Here is an 18,719-nt window from a genome sequence, read left to right on the forward strand (position 1 = left end):
GAGGAATGGAGTTGGTGCTGAGGGAACAGTGTTTCAGCCAAAGGCTGAAAATGATGGCTTTGAACTTTTTACTGTTTAGATGGAGGAAATTGCAGCTCATCCAAGACCAGATGTCAGACGAGCAGTTTGGCACAAATTAAAGGTCAGATATTGCATTTAACTGATCCCTTACACAAAATAAAAAAAGTAACTAGATTATAGCTACCTGCTTTATCCAAGTTTGTTCTATTTTTAGATGCAACCTTTTTACATCTGATTTATAATTCCTTCTATGCTTGCTTCACATTTGGAGGTACAAAATATAATGTGCTAAGAATTAATATTTTCTCAAAGCTTAAAGGTTGAGTATAAGAAACTTGCCCAATGATCAAAGCATTGTGCCAGTGTATGGATTTTTAGTGAGGATCTAAATTTCAACTACATATCAAACCTGTCTGCAGCAGTACATGGTGCTACTATGGTTTTGCTTGTATATCTAAACTCTGGACTTTAATTTGGAACTTCCATTCTAGTTGAGTCGTCATTCTTTTAATATTTTGCCTAGTCATTTTATATGTCATCATTAGAAACAATATATCAACCAGCAAAACAACGGCAATATTTAATGTGCAAAATTTTAACCCAACCAATATTAGTTCTTGAGCTGCAGGCTTTGCCCAGTGTATGTACAGTGCCAAAAATTTAAAGGCCCGCACACTTGACTGCGTGCTACTAAAAAGGGTACAATGTTTCAGCAATCCAGAAATGTGGATTTCAAGATTCAAACTTTCTTATTATAACTACGTGGAAACGACCTGACAAATTTATAGTTTTTTTTTTTTTAAGTGGGGCGTTTATTTCAGTCCAAAATATTTGCTTCCCATTTATCGCCATGTTTGATTCTACATTTAATCAAATGTGGAATTGGCCATATGAATCTGCAATGTTTTATTCTATTTGCCACCACTCTGTTGTGGGCTCTGGCCTCTAGCAAGTGGATAATTTGTTTTTAAGCTTCTGAACTGATATTTTAATATGGAGACTGGTCAGTGGTACAAGCTGTTACCTTTTCAGTCTTATGAACAGAAGTGTACACCCCATATTGCATTCCATCATAATTATTGAACAATGGTTTTGTCAGCACTTATCAATAGGGGAAGAACCCTAGTGGGCATTTACTTGTCACAAGGTCTGCACCTATAGCACTAATCGAATGCACTGTAATTTAAGTTGCAGAAGGTGGACCACTAGATGGTGCATGTCAGGGGTCCACATGTCATTTTGTTTTCCCCCACCAGATTGTGGCCACTTCATCCTCATCCTTAAACCTGCCCCTCGGTTTTCTTCAAAACTCTTGCTCTGGGTGGTGTATTATTCCACCACTTTTGTTTCCATTTGATTTTAATCCATTATTCAACATGTTGGGTTTAATTTACTTATAGGCTTTGTGATCCTTCAGTATTGAGGCAGATTTTTTTTTTTCTTTTTTTAAAAATAAATAAATAAATAAATTTCAAATACCCAATTCATTTTTTCCAATTAAGGGGCAATTTAACGTGGCCAATTTGCCGACCCTGCACATCTTTTTGGGTTGTGGGGGCAAAGCCCACGCAAACATGGGGGAGTGTGCCAACTCCACACGGGACAGTGACTGTGCGTTTGTGGCTGTTAACAACACTTCTTACAACAGTGACTCTACTTCAAACATAGTTCATTCTCCTCCCCCCTTCCCTCTTGTGGGAGCTCTCAATTTGACTTTGGGACTGAACTATGACCATTACATTGCTACTTTCTCTCCCTGATAATTTTGATTCATATGCAAGGCCACCCAAATCCCTGTGAACACCGTATTCTGCTCTTTGCTTTTTATAAAAGTTGCTTTTCTATTACTACCAAAATTGATAATTTTGCTTTTCCTTACATTATAATTTGGGCAAGGTGGCATAGACTTCTTTGTAGCCTCATTATGTTTATCTTCTGCTTGCTTGCTTTTTTCTATCTAGTCTTGTACTGGCAGCAAACAGGGACACGTTACATAGTCCTTTCGTTAACACATTTATAAATAGCTGAGGCCCAAGCTCTATCTTTGCAGCATCTTTCTCCTTGTAACCTGAAAATCAGCTTTACTCCTGCTGTTTTCTGTCTATTATTCAAACCTTGTGTTGCCCCAAAGCGGTCCATCTTTCTCTTGTTGCACCTTATCTCGTGTTTTGAAAATCAAAATACAGTATACTGCACCCATCCCCTATCCATTCTGCAGGTTACACTCCATCTCAATAGACTTCAAAATGTTTTCCATTTCATGTTGATGCTTTCTAATCACTGACTTTCAAAGTATCACTATGACCCTAGAATTTTCCCTACAACAAATCTGGTCTATTGCTTTCTCTCTACCTAGAATCTCAAGAATTCTGGAAGATCAAAGCCAATGCATGTACTATCTCTACATTTATTTAAGCAGGACATCTGGTGTAGATGATTTAGTTAATTATCCAGTATTTTTCATTTTAGTTCCATCGTTCTCATTCGATCCTTTTATTTCCACCCCCCCGATAATTTCCAACATGGCTTTGCCTACTGTGAAGATTGATATAAATATTAGTTCAACGTGTCTGCCATTTCCTTCTTCCCTATTATAACTTCTCTCTGCTTCTTAAAGGACTTATTTATATTCGTTAATCCTTGATCTTTATGTACATGTGAAGCTCTTATCTGTTATTTCCTGCAGGTTTTATTCATGTACTTTTCTCTCCAATCGATTTCTTGATCATCGTTTGTTGATCTCAATTCCTCAAAGTAAATGCAAAGGGAGATTTCTGAAATGGTTGCCTTGTTTATCTACTATCACATTTTTTGATCTAATTTCCCATTAGGCAACTTGTTCCGCATGCCTATGTAATTAATTGGCTTTTGTTGAAATTCAAGACCAGTTTCTGAATTTCCTGTCACTCGAGCTCAATGCAATGAAATTCATCATTATTGTTCTTTCCCAGATAGCTCTTTCACTAATTATTACTGTAGATGTCAGCTTCTACATTGACCTTTTGGAGCCTCAAAATGGGGGTTGACTTCTACGCAGAATAGAAGAGTGAACTGCTGGTGTAGGTGATTACCATCTTTTTTTTGTCTGGTTGTCTTTTATTCTTGTGCATCTTCATAACATGGCCCATGTCATCTGCTTGATCCCTTGCACCCAGTTATAAGCTACCGATAATAAATCATCGATTTGTGGGATGAAAAATCGAAGCTGATGTGTCAGGACTGGAAAGGGAGGTGGGGGAATCGATGTTCGTGCAAAAAACCATGGTTTTTAAAGCTGAAATAATAGGGTCCACAATTGGTAATTATAACTACTAATTATACCTGTCACTTTACATAGTGTTAGATTTAAAGCAATTTGTTCCCCAGTTGGTTCTTTTGTTCTAGAAAATACAAAATGAGTTTTATGAACTTGACCTCTGCCAGTTTGGTTGGTCCAGTCTGTATATAAAGACTGGAACCCTACTCCATTGTAATCCTTGTTAATGACACCTCTAATTTGACAATTGTTGTGCCATCGTGAAGCCTATAAATTCTTCTCTCCAGTGTTTTCTGTCTTTCCTATTTCTTCAATGAAAATAATTCTGCATCCTGATTTCTCCAAGGGGCCAATATTGTCTTATCCTTTTATGTAGGCTACCTCTCCTTTCCCATTTTGTTCATATTTTTCCACAAGTCAAATACTCTGAAACGTTTGGGTCTAAATTTTGATGATTTTGCAATCGTGTCCCTCCAATAGCTACCAGATCAAACCCACTTTCTTTATTTTTGATAATCCATCTGCTTTGTTAGAAATGTTTTTGTGCATTCAGATATACAGATATATATATATATATATATATATATATATATATATATATATATATATATATATATATATATATATATATATATATATATAACTTAAGCCATTTTATTTGGATGTGACCTTCAATTACCTTTGTTAAAGCTTGTCTGAGACATGGCTTGATTTTGACCCATATTGCTACCTTGCTCTACAACCTTGACCTTTCTTTAGCTTTAACCAGACCTCCCCTCAAGTCCTGTCTACTGCCCAAATTATTTGATTTCACCTGCACATTGGTCACTGCCAGGTGAGGCCCATCCCAATGGAACAGTTCCCCTTGTCACTACTGCTGAAGCTAGGACCTCGTGAATTGAAACCTCTGCCTCGCATTCCAGTTTTTTAAACTATACATTTCTAATCCTGATACTACCTTTTTGAGATTTAGAAAACAAAATTGGACCCTAGATCTTTACACTTGCACAGCAGAACCTCATTCTTATTCCATCGGTTCCGTATGAATCATGACTACAGGATCATTCTGTTCCTGCTGCAAATTCTTCAACCATGAGGGAATGACACTGGCAAGGAGCGCTACCTTTGGGAGTTGCAGATGCAGAGATCTGTACCTACCTCTCATTCATTTATGCAATCCCTGATATTATCTACCACATGCCTGTTCACTCCTCCGATTTAAATGGCCTTACCATGGTGCCATTATCAATTTTCTCATCCTCTTTGTAGTCTTTTTGTTCTCAGATGTAGCAAGTACTTCGTACCTGTTGGACATGGGCAAATTACAACGGTTTGTCATGTGGTGATGTTTAACAATTGAGGAAAACAACTGCTGCCTGTAACTCTTAATGGATCGTAATTCATATACATGTTCAAAGCTTTGTTATAAAGGTTGAGATCAAAACGGTTTTAACCTCTCAAAACGGTATTCAGCCATGATGGTGGCTTTTGATGTGATTAATTTTAGCCACTTCAACGATTCTGCTCTAGGATAAAAGAAAGCTGCATCTGATGTCTCTTTTACTTGCTTGGCCTTGACTCGATCACATTCTCCTGTTCCCTGGCCACCACTTGTCAAATCTACACTGCTACCTAACTGAGAAGTATGAAGTACAACTGCACACTCCTGACGCCAGGCTTTCAAGTAGCTTCTCTCGATCCTTTACATATCAAGGATGGTGTCAGTGGTCACATGACTATAGCAAGCCTATGGCCACATTGCACAAAGGCACTTCTCCAAACATCCTCCTTGCATTTTTTTTTAAAGCAACCTGCACACGGTCCTATGCAATTGCAAGTCACGCATTGGTCTACAATGAAAATCATCACCCATGTACAGAACTGGTCATTCCTGTCTGATCCACTTTCATCTGCTCCCAATGGCATGTAGGTGGGTGGTTATTGGCTGTTCGTTTGGTGTCTGCTCATTCCTGGGATGATATCTCTCCAGGGAATTTTACTACCCTGGCAATTGCTACTGATCCATTACCTTTGGGGAATGGTTGACCTCTGGGACTGGTGATCATTCGGTTCCTTGTACGGTTGGTGAATTTGCCTCTTCCCCATCAGCTGTCTGCTTTGAAGGAGCAGTTGTATGTATATGCCTGTTGTTCGGATATATCTGGTTGTTCCTTTGCCCCTTCTGTGATCAAGGTGACAACTTTGTTACACAGGTCCCAAGTTGCCAAGTGGGTTGTGTTAAATGCTTGCTCTCTGGTTCTCAATTCTCACCTCTGGCAATGATTTGACAGATTTATCAAAGTGAAATAGGGTTTCTGTTATTTCACCGTCTGTGATTATTTCTGACTCCAGTGTCTTAGCTATTGGAAGAATCGTTTCAGTGCGGCATGATAGTTGCTGAACCTGGCTGCTTTCGATGCCCACTGGTGTGCTTCTCCACTCTGGGTTTCCTTGTACAGTTCCGTGTTTGATCTACTTTTTAAAATTATCTTTTAACAATTTTTACCACTGTATCAGCCTTTGCATTTGACTGGGGTTAGTGTGGTGATGTGTAGTGTTGAATTCTTCACCCCTGAACTGAGGGCAATTGTTACTCACAATATCAGGAATGCCATAGTGACTAAATGTGCTTGTAGGCATTCTACAACCTCACTGGCCATTGACGTTGGCCTGTTAACTCAGTGGTATGGGTAGTCTTCAACTGTGACGCAAAAGCTCCTTCTTTGAAAGCTATTTCCTTAGTCTGTTTGGGATTCCATGAGTGGCTCTTTAGCTTGGTGCTCACTTCAAGTGCTGCGCAGACTGATATGGTCCTTGATCTAATTACTAGTGTTTGGCCAGTAGCGTACTTCTCTTGCCTTTCCCAGACTTGCCTTCATAGAATCATAGAATTTACAGTGCAGAAGGAGGCCCTTTCGGCCCATCGAGTCTGCAGCGGCCCTTACAAAGAGCACCCTACTGAAGCCCATGTATCTACCCTATCCCCGTAACCCAGTAACTCCCACTTACCATTTTTTCGACACAAAGGGCAATTTAGCATAGCCAATCCACCTAACCCTCACATCTTTGGACTGTGGGAGGAAACCGGAGCACCTGGAGGAAACCCGCGCAGACGCGGGGAGAACGTGCAGACTCCGCACAGACAGTGACCCAGCCAGGAATCGAACCTGGGACACTGGAGCTGTAAAGCAACTGTGCTAACCACTATGCTGCCATTGATTGCTTGATAGGTTTCATGAATGTTCTTCTGCATCTTTCCTCGTCACCTTCAGGATGATGACTCTAGTATCTTTGTACAAGATGTCATTTTGGACAATGGCATCATCTTTGTGCCCAGTACACACTTTCATAGCTTAGATTTGTCCTTGATGCTTTCTAGCCATCCTTTGCATTTCATTTGTAGTTTACTTGATCTGAGCAAGACACTTGTCTGTCAGATTCAATGCCTGCACTCAGTTGTTGACTTGGTATATGTCCTGTTGCTTTTCATTGAATACAGAAGATTTCAGACTGTGTACCAATGCCAACTTCCTTCGGATGTGCCACTTCCTTCAAAGGGAGTGCTCTCAACGCATGTTGGCAATGTATATTAGCTTCCCCTGTTTTAACTTTAAATGATACCTTCTCCATAAACCAAGTAGCATCCTTTGCAGATGTTCAGGAGCAGATAGAAATAGTTTCAGAAAAATGCTTTTGAAGTGGCTTGTGGTCCAATTGTACCACCATTTTGTCTCCCAAACAATACTGATTGAAATGCTCACAAGCCAAGATTACAACCAGGCATGCATTCAACTCTGCATAGCGTGGTCAGTGTGAGTTAACACTCTGAATACAATGCAGCTGGTTATCCTTGCTGCATAAGGGTTGCTCCAGGTTCTGTCTCAGTGGCGTCTCACTTCAGGGTGATCATGGTACTGCAGCACTGGCGATGTCATCACTAAAAACCTTCCCCCCCCCCCCCCCCCCCCCCAAATCTTATCCACCTTTCGTTACCCCTGTGCTTCCCCCTTCCCCTCCCCCCACATCATGTGTCACAGTTTAGCCTCTGATCGTTTTTCTGCTGTTTGGCCCCTCACGCCTTTTTTGTTCTCTTTCCCCTTGGTTTCTGTGGCTATTGGCACCCCGTTCCCCTGGGTTTCTGTGGCTATGACTCATCTTTCATTCTCACTCCACAGTATAAATATTCCCCACATTCTCTGACTGTTAGCTTTGACAATGAGTCATTGGGCTCAAAACGTTTGCTCTTTTCTCTCCCTACTGATGCTGCCAGACCTGCTGAGATTTTCCAGCATTTTCTCTTTCGATGTCATCACTAGTTGTTTGCGTGTGAAAGCTGCTTGTTCTGTGCTGCAAAACTATGACAGAACATCTTTTGTAGTGAGCTTGTGTAGCATTTCGTACACCGACACAAGTATCCTGGGTAGTTCTTAAGTGCAACATATTGTTGCACTGCATTCCCATTTGCTGGTTGCTGCGTCTCTGTTACAGCTGCCGCATCAGATCAGGCCAAACTCTTGTCACTATCAGTGCATGACCTATGTACTCAGTCATTTTCAGTTGCAGTTTATATTTCTGCCTCTGGTTCATCTGGTGAGCTCTCTCCAGCGGTCTCATTAAATTCAGATTATGGTCTGCACTAGTTTCAATTGTTTCTCCAAATCCATGGACTAGCCGATCATCCATGATCAATTCCTCTTTTGGAAAATCATCGACCGTCTCATGTTGGTGTGTTTTTCCTGCAGCGGTAAAAATCCAAAAGGGTAGTCTGAAATCTACTGATTTCATCCAACTTCATTTGTCAGTGTCCATCCTTCTCATCTAGAGCAGTAAAGACCTTGTGTGTGGTAAAATGCCTCAATTGACATAGGGAAGTGACATCTCCTCTTCAAAGCCCTTTGAATCTGTGCTTTCAGCTTTCCTGCTTCACTGCTATTTTGCTGCTAATCCAGTCCATAGGAGTTGCCACCATCTTTTTTAAGTTCCTCGATCTTGTCTTTCAGTTAGGGTTGGAGCAGCTGGAACTACCTTAAGATGCTGAGTTAATTTTCTGCTCTTGCCTAATTCGAGATGATATTCACCAGCAAGACCTCCTACGACCCATGAAACCAACTTTGTAATTTTTTGGGCTTTGTTCAACAGTCACTTGCTTTGTTGTGCAAAATATAGCAAACCTTCTCTGGTTAATGGGAGGGTCGGGTAACAGTTGTTTCAGTTGGGTTGAGTGGATTTGTTTTACTGTTAACTATTTGGAACTGTAAATCTTCATTCTCTCCATTGCATTGGGCTCTTGGCCTTAGTTTGCCTCCTTGGAGTGAGCATTGCTCCATCACACAGCCTCAAACATCATCTTCTGTTTAATTTTGGGTCACCATGAGCAACTTCACGCAGGTCCGTGGAGCTTATGATGTTGTACATTGTCTATCTGACACTTGACCTCCTTCTGCAGCCATCATTCCAAGAGTCGCAAACCATAGCCAGCCGGCTCTTGGGAGTACAGTACTTTGTTGGGTTGTTCATCTGGCATTTCTCCAGCAACCATTAGAGGCTTGCTTTTCACTCTGGAGTGATTATGCTCCCAGGCAATGAGGTCCACTGGGGGGGGGGGGGGGGGTGGCATCCTGGTCCTGGTGCCACCTTCATGCTAGCCTGGCATCAGGTGGCATTTTGCCTGTACCGGAGGCTTGGGGTGCTCTGGTGGGGATAAGTTGAACAACTTGTAATAATGCCTTGGAAAAAGTGTTCCAATTATATTGTAAACTCTGCCCTAGGAAGAGATTAGGAAATTTGCTGTTGATGATAACCCTGAGGTATGGCAAATAGTGAGAATAATGCCAATTGATTATACAAGGACATGTGCGAGCAGAATGGACAGGCGAGTGCAGAATTTAATACAGGAGTATGAGATTGAGGGCTAGGAAGTGACCATATGGACATAAGGCATAGTTCTAAAGCGTACAGTGTCAGTGCCTGGGATGGTCACTTGTGCAAGGACCAGCCAAGAACTCTGGAGGGTGCTCATGTGTAGGAGTTTAGAAGGTGGATGGGGCAGGAGGGTGGACTGGGCACTGGACTTGGGCCCTGGAGGGCAGCTCATGTGGCATCACCTATACCGCAAAGTATATGGGTTCTTTGGTTTTGTGAAAAGCAGAGAAGTTGTGCTTAACCTTTTGGTCACTATGCTTGCTTCCAGTTCTGCTTGCCACACTTTAGCAAAACCATGAGGGTCCTGTAAAGGGTAAGATGCAGGAGGTGATTTTATTATAATGGTTCCAGCGGTTAAGTAATTATGCAACCAAGTTTGGTCGGAGAAGCCATGGATCTCCTTGGAGCGAAGGATATTGAGGGATATTTAATAGGTGTACAGCATTGGTAGGGTTGGACAAGGTCGATGAAGGAAAGCTGTTCCCATTCGCTGATGATACAAGGACTAGGGGGAGCACGTAAATATTTTGCATGAGATAGGTTGGATGTGAAGAACCTTTTTAAGCAGCGAGTGATAGTGACCTCTGGAGCTTGCTGCCAGCATAGATAGTAGTTCAAATGGAAATTGGATGGGTACTTGAAGGAAATAAACTAGAATGCTGTAGAGAACTGCATGGATCCAGTGGGTTGAATGGTCTCTGCTGTTACTACTCTTTTGAAGCAGAAGCTTAACTGATAAATTGTTAAACCAATGGTGGGAAATAAGGCCAAAATCAGAAGCGAAGATGGGTTCGGACAAGGCTGTGATGGGACTTGTGGGCGTGAACAGGAATTTCAAACTTTATAGTATTAAGGTAGCTTCTCTGACCTAATTCTGAAACTTTGTTCTGGGCAATACAGCTACTTTGTTTGAAAGAAGTTGTAAAATTCTTGCCATTGAAGATCTGGAAAGTCCAGCCCCTGTTCTCTATACCACATTAGTTCCATGCTGTCGGGAACTCGATCCAAAAAGAGAATTTTTCATTGTAGCATTTGTGTTGGAGCATTACTGGTCAAAGCCTGGACAGCAAACTGGTCCTTTGACTTTTGAGCCAGTTCTCCCATGCTGCTATGAAGAATTAATTGTTTTACTTCTGTAAAATCGGAAGGAAAAACAGCGAAAACACTTTTCAATTATCTTGTATCATCTGTTTTAATGGAGAAATGCTTATATTGCAGCTTTTTCATTTTTCATCATGCATTATTTTAAAAAAAAATAATCTTCAGAGCCATCTTGGGAAAGGTGCCATGAACGAAAACCGAGATTTGGTGATGTATTAAATCACGTACTTGTAACCTGGCCTTAAAACAGTTTGACATACTTCCAGATAAACCCATAGTTGTAAAAGATGAGATCCATTTCAAAAATGTCCTGATTGAAACCAATCTTGAGTTGAATGAAGTCGTGGAGCATTTGTTTGGGATGTGCTTTCTAAAACTGGATCTCGCCCGACCAATTCAATGGATGTGTTCAGTGTTTGTGTGAAAACTGTTAATAGAAAAGACAATTGTCTATGGTTTAGCAATTTGGGTGGAGAAGGGGTGGATGCGGCGAGAGGCGCTACAACTCATTTTAGGGTTTCTACAGAAGCCATCTTGGGTTCCTTTCTCCACGTTTTGGAGACTTATTTGTACAAGATTGCTTCCTGGGTGGCTCACACTCCGAAATTGCCCACTCGGTAACCTTGGTTTATACTTCTGTGTTTAATCTTTGCGTTACCTGAACCTACTTTTTCTCTGTTGCAGGCTGTTCCTACAAAGATTTCACTTTGTAATTCAAATGTTGTAAAGTCATTATATCTGTGACATGTTCTTGTTTAAACATTTTGGTTGAGAAGTCTAACTTAATCTTGGTTGGCCTGTTCTTCATTTGATTTCCAACTAAATTTAGGATTATTCTACAACAGAGGTGAGCCTTTTATCCAAAGAGGCGGTGTTTGCAAAAATGAACAGTTTTTGCAGATTTTATTGTTGCCAATCTGGTAAAGTGCTGGAAATCTGGAACTGTATTATCTCCTCCAGCTCACCTCAACCTGAATCCAATTGGTGGAGCTATCTTCAACTGAGACCTGGCATGCAGCTAATGCTGGTACCTGGCCAGTTAATCGTAATAAATTTGTATTGTGGTAGCATGTTCTCCGAATTGTTGACATTGCCCTAGTTCTGACAACCGTAGTCCACTAGCCTCTTGGGGGACCAGTCAGCCTGAAATTTATACTTCCACAGTTGTAATCGCGGACATTTTCAACCTGGTACCAAAGGCAGATCCTATGTCCTTTAACCATCAACAGTTCCAATTACTGCCCAGCATTTCAATGTGTGATATCATGTTAAATGAATTGGATACTGTAATCTTGTAGTACCGTACATGTTCTCTAATCTTCTGAAAAGTAGACTGATTTCTCTCTAGTGAGAAGGTCAGACACACATCATCGGACTAGTTTGTTTACAATCCATTCGTGTATCGACTGTAAGTGTTTTATTAATCGTGAATTTAATTAATTCAGTTACGTGCCTGTTTTTGCCTTGTAATAAATAAAAAGCTAATAAATAAAAACTTTCCGGCTAACAATTTCTCTGACCCCGACTAGTCGAAATTGAGGACATGTTGGATCATTCAATTACTCAATATTCCCAACTGTTTTTAGAGTGCTAAGGGCGGCCAACTCTTTGGTTTGATTTGCAAAATGTTTTGCTTTAAGACTCACCTGAGCAGAATAGGAGACATTCCCATGTCTGTCGAATGTGTGAATGGTAGCTCTAATAACAGTAATACACTCTGGTGGCAGTAGGCTTGCAGCTGTGGAAGTGCAAAGGAATTCAGGTTCACAGGAGAAAGGCAGGTTGATTGGTTTTATTTCTGAAGGGAAGCCTCCATGAAATTCCAGGTTTGTCACTAGGTGTAGATTGAAAAGCAGAAGCTGTGTTAAATTTACAGAAACTTGGTTAGACTGTTGCTGTACTGTGAACGCGTCTCCCATATTATAAAAATTATATGGAAGGCACTATTACGAGTGACCCTAGAACGGAATGGTTATACCAGCTAGGAGCGCTAAACCGGGTGGAGGCCCACTTTTTTTTCCTGAAAAGAGCAAGATTTGAAGGATTAACTGAAGATTATGGAAGGGTTTATAATAGGATAGATATTGAGATGATTCCTCTTGGTCAGGTGGGATTGGGTGGAGAAACCATATCGGGGCTATAAATATATGATCACTATAATAATGGGGTATACTGAGAACTTTTAATCATGATTTAAAATGTTGAACACATAAAATAGTAATTGAAGAGTAGCATCGATGCATTTAAGGCTAAGCTAGATAAATATGAGGAAGGAATGAAAATGTGGATATTTTATTGGGATTAGAAGAGTTGGAGGGGCCTATGTGGAGCTTAGAAAGTGTGGGCATTTGGGCTGATTGACCTCTTTCTGTGCTGTCAGCAAATATGGTGTGATATGAGAAGATATTGAAATGAAACAAATGAAATGAAAATCACTTATTGTCACAAGTAGGCTTCAAATGAAGTTACTGTGACAAGCCCCTAGTCGCCACATTCCGGCGCCTGTTCGGGGAGGCTGGTACGGGAATTGAACTGTGCTGCTGGCCTGCCTTGGTCTGCTTTTTAAAAACTGGTTAAAAGCCAGCGATTTAGCCCTGTGCTAAACCAGCCCCTATATTAACACGAGTACAGTGCAACATTAACATCCAAACTATAGCGACGGTATTAAGATTTTAGAAAATATTAAACGGATTCACGAGTATGCTTTCTGACATGACAGGTTGACAAAACTGCAGATGAGGGAAAGATGGAACTAGGTCTACAACACCCTTGTAATTGAGGGACCTAGAATGAAAGAATGCTAGGAATTTAAAACTGGTTGTAAGATAGTGCAGCTATGCAATTTGTTTTTGGTAATTAAGGGAAGAAGAAATTATTATGGCTAAATATTGAGATTGACTAGAGGGGGATGGGATATGGGAACAGGAAGGGAAAATGTCTGTTTTCTTGGGTGGAGGATAAATGCTGACTAGGCCGAACAGCCTAACTCTTGTGTTTGGATTTTATAAAAGAAAACCTGCGGGCTCAAGTCAATATAACCTGCTCTTCCATAACCAAATAGAGAAATTCTAAAATTTCTGATTTGAAAGTTCTTGTGTAAGTTGGGTCTCTTTCAATAGAAGACATATAGTCCAGTCTCTCCAATAGCTGTACCACGCAGAATGCTAATTCTCTGCGTGCTTCTGACTGCCTGCTGAAGTTGCAGAACAATTGTCGCAGAATCTTAGAATGTTTACTAGGAGTCGGTGTGTTGTGTCTTGGCCAACATTTACCCCTCAACCATTTTCACCTCGGCAAAACTAGTGTTATGTTGTCTTCAGGAATAAATCTCCAGGATTTTTCTTATTTCAATTTTTAATTTATATGGGGTCCTGTTCAGATCTAAACCAGCGTAGAGAGCAACACTTTTTAGTAGGAGGCCTGAGAATTTGTGGACCTGTTTATAAATGTGAATGTGTTCAAATTGGACCAAAAATTGGAAATTAGGCTTGTGTTCACAAAATATCACCTCACTGTTCTGTACTGTCATGTGATAAATACCTGACCCTTGGGTGTCATTGCTGAGTTCAGCTTGTCTAGTAGCAAGATGCGTGGACATCTTTGTTAAATGTTGTGGTGGCTGACCATGCTAACTCTGAGTGTCTTTTAATTGTTTTTATCTTCTTCGCTGCCACAAAAGAATGTCACTGCTGTTCACCCATTATTTTGTTTGGTTTCTCCCATTGTGGAATTAACAGTTGCATTTGGTTGAAAAATCCAAACATGTTGAAGACTGATTGGTATTTGTGACTGTTAAATAGATAGTGATCTGACATCTGTTCTGTACTTTGGACGACTGGTGGTGGAAAGCAGTCAAAATCTGCATTATTAGCCTTGCATAAAATTGGAGAGGCTGTCTGTGGGATGAACAGTTTTGGCAGCTCACAGAGCCAGATTGTGGCTAGATGAGTAAATTTCAGTGACATGTAACAGGAATGCATATTTTCACAACATATGCTAACACAGCATTGGTTTGGATATAAATGCCGAAGTTGCATTTGTTATACGGTGCATAAAACTGATCCAAAAATATAGACATTGTGTTATCTGCATGAGTTTAACTAGATATTTTGTTTATTTGAGGAAAGTGAATAATGGCCTCGGATAAAAAGAATTCTTGTTGCACCAGAAGAACATAGAACATAGAACAATACAGCGCAGTACAGGCCCTTCGGCCCACGATGTTGCACCGAAACAAAAGCCATCTAACCTACACTATGCCATTATCATCCACATGTTTATCTAATAAACTTTTAAATGTCCTCAATGTTGGCGAGTTCACTACTGTAGCAGGTAGGGCATTCCACGGCCTCACTACTCTTTGTGTAAAGAAAGAGAACCCAGTAGGGTTCTTGCTGTCTTGACCGTGAGCAGATATTCTTGACCGTGAACAGATATTCTATCATATCAGTAAAATGTTGATTTCAAAAGTTTTTTGCATTATTTGAAATATAATTTGAGTGGCAGTTGTTCGAAAACCAAGCTGGAAAGGTCTGGCAGCATCTGTGGAGATAGTGTTTCAGGCCAACAAACTTTTCAACGACAAAGCCTATTTCTCTCTATAGATGCTGCCAGTTCTGCTGATTATTTTTGGCATCTGCAGTTATTAAGTCTGGTTAAAATCTGAATAAACTGGGACAATGGAAGTTTTTATTGCCCCTGAATTGAACTAACCTGTCTCCTTCAAGGTCACAGTTGCTCGTGTTGTTTCTGGTAACAGTAATTCTTGTTTCCAGGATCTTTTCTATTTAATATCTTATTGTACCTTCACTTGTGCAAACTCTGACTCAAAATATTTTTTGTAAGCTTATCAACAAAATTGTTTTCTTCAGGTTTCTTATGCCCGTCCCAGTTCTGCTTCCATCAGAGATGCAAATTTGTATGTCAGCGGGCTCCCAAAAACTATGTCCCAAAAAGAATTGGAACAACTTTTCACCCAATATGGACGCATAATTACCTCAAGAATTCTTGTGGACCAGGTCACTGGTAAGTACGTGGTCACTGTTGTTTGTACATCTTTTTTAAGACTAGCAGCGGTGCAGTTCTTCAGTTCCTACAATCTTGCCTCCAGGACTTGTCAAAGGTTGAGGTATGTGGGCCAGAAAATGTAATTTTCTGCTGGAATTGTTCATAAATATGCATAGACAAAAATAGATTTAAGAGCTCACACTGACTGAGTCATTTCCCACCCTGAAGGTGCAGGTTTGAACTGTGCTTTCACAGCTGGTGAAGTAATAAATTTAAAGCGGTTATAATCTTTATTTCAAACCTACTGTGGAGGATAGAGTTCTAATCCTTTATTGTGTTGCTAATGTGTTTTTGAATATTAAGCAGGAATGTAAAGCAAGACTTAATGCTGAGAAATGGGACTTTTACTCTAAAGCAACAAATGTGTTTTCAAGGTAGCTTTCTTTATGCAGTAGTAGCTCATCTGGAGTGTGCTGATAGGCACTATGTGGAAGTCTCCAAAACTTGGATATGATTAGCAAACAAAATTTGACTGGAATGCAAATGGAGAGGAATGTTCTTCAAATTGTCACTATCTTTTATCTGCTTCAACCTTCAATTTAGGTGAAGGGTAGATTGAGCTATGGATTTTCTAGATTAAAATCTTCTTTTTTTTTAGCTTGCGCTGTTGCCCATGTGCTATTGATTTGAACATCATAACTCGTATTCACATTTATTTAATATTGAGACTGGCCTTGCTCATTAGCAATGATATTTTCTGTGTCCATTTTTGTGATTGGGCAGCCCGTCTTCAGCTGGGTTGTAATCTGATCTTCCTGTGTGGTTTCTGATCCTGAGACTGTCTAGTGGTAAATTTTGCCCATCCTTAGCCAAGCTTTTGTCGAGAGGCATGCTCAGTGAAAGTTTGCACTTGTTTTCCTGTAAATGTTGTTTTCTGTCCTAATAAACATTTTGTAAAATGCAAAATAATTAATGTAGTAAGTGCTCTGATTTTGTTTTGTAAGGTTTAAAAGTGCAAGAGAAGGCAATTCCACTGCCTCGAGCCTTCAATAACTCAATTTACCTGCCGTGGTTGTTTATCCCATCAACTGTGGCATAGCAAAAGAGCTAAATCTCTGCTTTTAAAATTAGTTGAGCTAGCATCTATTGCTTTTGGTAGGAAGTTCGGCCCACTCCCACTTTCTGCGGGATGTATTTCTCCACTTTCTTTCCGAAAATTTGTATTCTTTCTAATTGTCCTGGAGGCCATCACCAGCAGACACTATTCTTTTTGTTTCTTATTGATTCATCTTAAATTCCTCGATCAAACTCCTTGTGGTCTAGCAATGTTCTGATGACACTGTGCACTCCTTCCAAGGCCTTTATATCCTCTGTAGGTGTGGTGGGCAGAATTCTGAAAAGCACTGCGGATGAGGTCTAATCTGCCAGGGCTTTTGTATTGATGTAGAAAAAGGTCCTTCCCATGATTGTGGATATTCACATTTTTTTAAATCCCTGATCTGGCTGTTTTTCCATCCAACATGAATGACTTCTCACTTGGCCGTGTTTAAATCCATCTGCCATCATTTTCTTTAATCAAATCTATCAATGTTTCTTACTATCCACCACTTTTGCTACCAAAGTTTTATCAGCAAACTTGTATATGCTGACAGGAGTAATCATTGAAACCTATTTGCAATCTCTGGAGAAGGCCCACATTACTGGCAGTCTGCCCGTATGTAGCAAGAACTGGACAACATTCAGACTTGGGCTGATAAGGAGCAAGTGACCGTCATGACTATCAATATTCAGGGATACCATTGACTGAACTGGACCACTGTGGCTCAAGAGCAGGTTGGGGGCTAGGAAGCCTGCAGCAATCAACTCACCACCTGAATACCCCAAAGCCTGCCACCATCTAAAAGACACAAGTCAGGAGTGTAATGGAATACACTCCACTTGCTTGAATGAATGCAGTTCTATTGACACCATTCGGAGCAAAGGAGTCTGCTTGATTGGCACTCCATCCACCACTGATGCTTGGTGGCAGCAGTGTGTACCACCTACATTGAACAACTCACCAGGGCTCCTTTAATGACATTTTCCTAATCTGTGACCGAAACGCCTTACAAGGGCAGAAGATGCATGGGGATGTCACCACTTGGAAGTTCCCCTCCAGTTACATACCTTCCTGACTTAGAACTACATCGCTGAAACTAGATTGCCATTCCTTCACTATTGCTGGGTCAAAATCCTGGAACTCTTCCTAACAGCATTGTGGGTGTACCTACACCACATGGACTGCAGATGTTCAAGAAGGCAGCTCGCTTCATCTTCTCGAGGGCCATTGGAAATGGGCAACAAAATATGCTGGCCCAGCCAGTGATGCCCACATCCTGCAAAATAATTAAAAACCATTCTTGACTACCTAGGTTTGCAAAATTAAGCTTGCTACCCACAACAGACTTGTGTTATACTTAATTTTTTGAACTGCTTCCACTTTTTATCCATAATTTGATGAGCTACTGTCCTCTGCCTCTGTCACCATGGTGGCCTTGCCAAAATCTAGAATCTTAACTGCGAAGTTTGAACAGGATAAACATTAAATTTGGCTATAGTGTGATCATTATTGTCAGATAACTTGCAGATAACTTACAGATAATTTACCAAATCCGACTTGTACATAATTTAGTATGGCTTACTACCTTGGGTCTAGAATGTATTGCTCCAGAAAGCTTTCCTTGAATAGAGTTAAGAAAGTTTTGACTTGAGCAACTGTCTTCCGTTGTTAGCAGAAATTGGCAAAGGAGGCAGATCAGCTCACAATATTAGAGTAGTGTCCAGATTAGAAGTTTTAGTTGAGGGAATAAGTGATGTAACAGTGGTATGTAAATAATTCTAACATAAAATGAAGCTGCAAAGACTGAAAACCAGTGAAATTGGGAGGATGGTGCTCGGGGGCTCTGACATTTCTAGAATGTTGCTGAGTACACAACTTGAGGTGTTGCATCACTGAGCTTGGAAGGAAACTAGGGCTTTGAGAGGCAGAAAGTGGCAAGTTTCTTAAAATAAATGTGTCAACGAATGGTGGAAGCGAGCCCAGCCAGACACCATGGTTTTGATGAAGTGCTTCTTCACTCCGGTCTCTGATATTGCTCTTTAGGCAGGGTCACCACTAGCGTAAAGTTCAAACATTCCAAATTTCAAACATTCACACAAGTTTTGCAGAAATGACCAATAATGGGGAAAGCCAACTCTGTATTAAATGTGTCATCTGCATTCAGGAACAAAATGGGACAGCCACATGTCAGTAGAATGGGCGCTAGTTAGTTGGTAGGGATGTAAAATGACCAGGTTTATTTGGTGCAAGAGGAGAAAGGGAACTGTGGCCAGCCATAGCTTACAAGGGAAATAGAGATAGTATTAGATTCAA

The 18,719-nt window shown here is 40.6% G+C and overlaps 1 protein-coding gene across 10 annotated transcripts in view; it reads left to right on the forward strand.

Moving 5' to 3' along the window:
- The window catches only part of elavl2 (ELAV like neuron-specific RNA binding protein 2), a 122,056-nt gene that overhangs the window by 77,863 nt on the left and 25,474 nt on the right, over nt 1-18,719 (forward strand). For 8 of the 10 annotated variants that reach the window (XM_072516919.1, XM_072516917.1, XM_072516914.1 and 5 more), the window contains 2 exons: nt 80-142; nt 15,172-15,325. In XM_072516919.1, coding sequence (XP_072373020.1) covers nt 80-142; nt 15,172-15,325 — 217 coding nt within the window. The remainder of the gene's footprint in view (nt 1-79; nt 143-15,171; nt 15,326-18,719) is intronic. The other 2 variants (XM_072516921.1, XM_072516922.1) reach the window with 1 other exon arrangement.

This window comes from Scyliorhinus torazame, chromosome 9, assembly GCF_047496885.1.
Source record: "Scyliorhinus torazame isolate Kashiwa2021f chromosome 9, sScyTor2.1, whole genome shotgun sequence".
In the NCBI taxonomy this organism is placed as follows: Eukaryota; Metazoa; Chordata; class Chondrichthyes; order Carcharhiniformes; family Scyliorhinidae; genus Scyliorhinus; species Scyliorhinus torazame.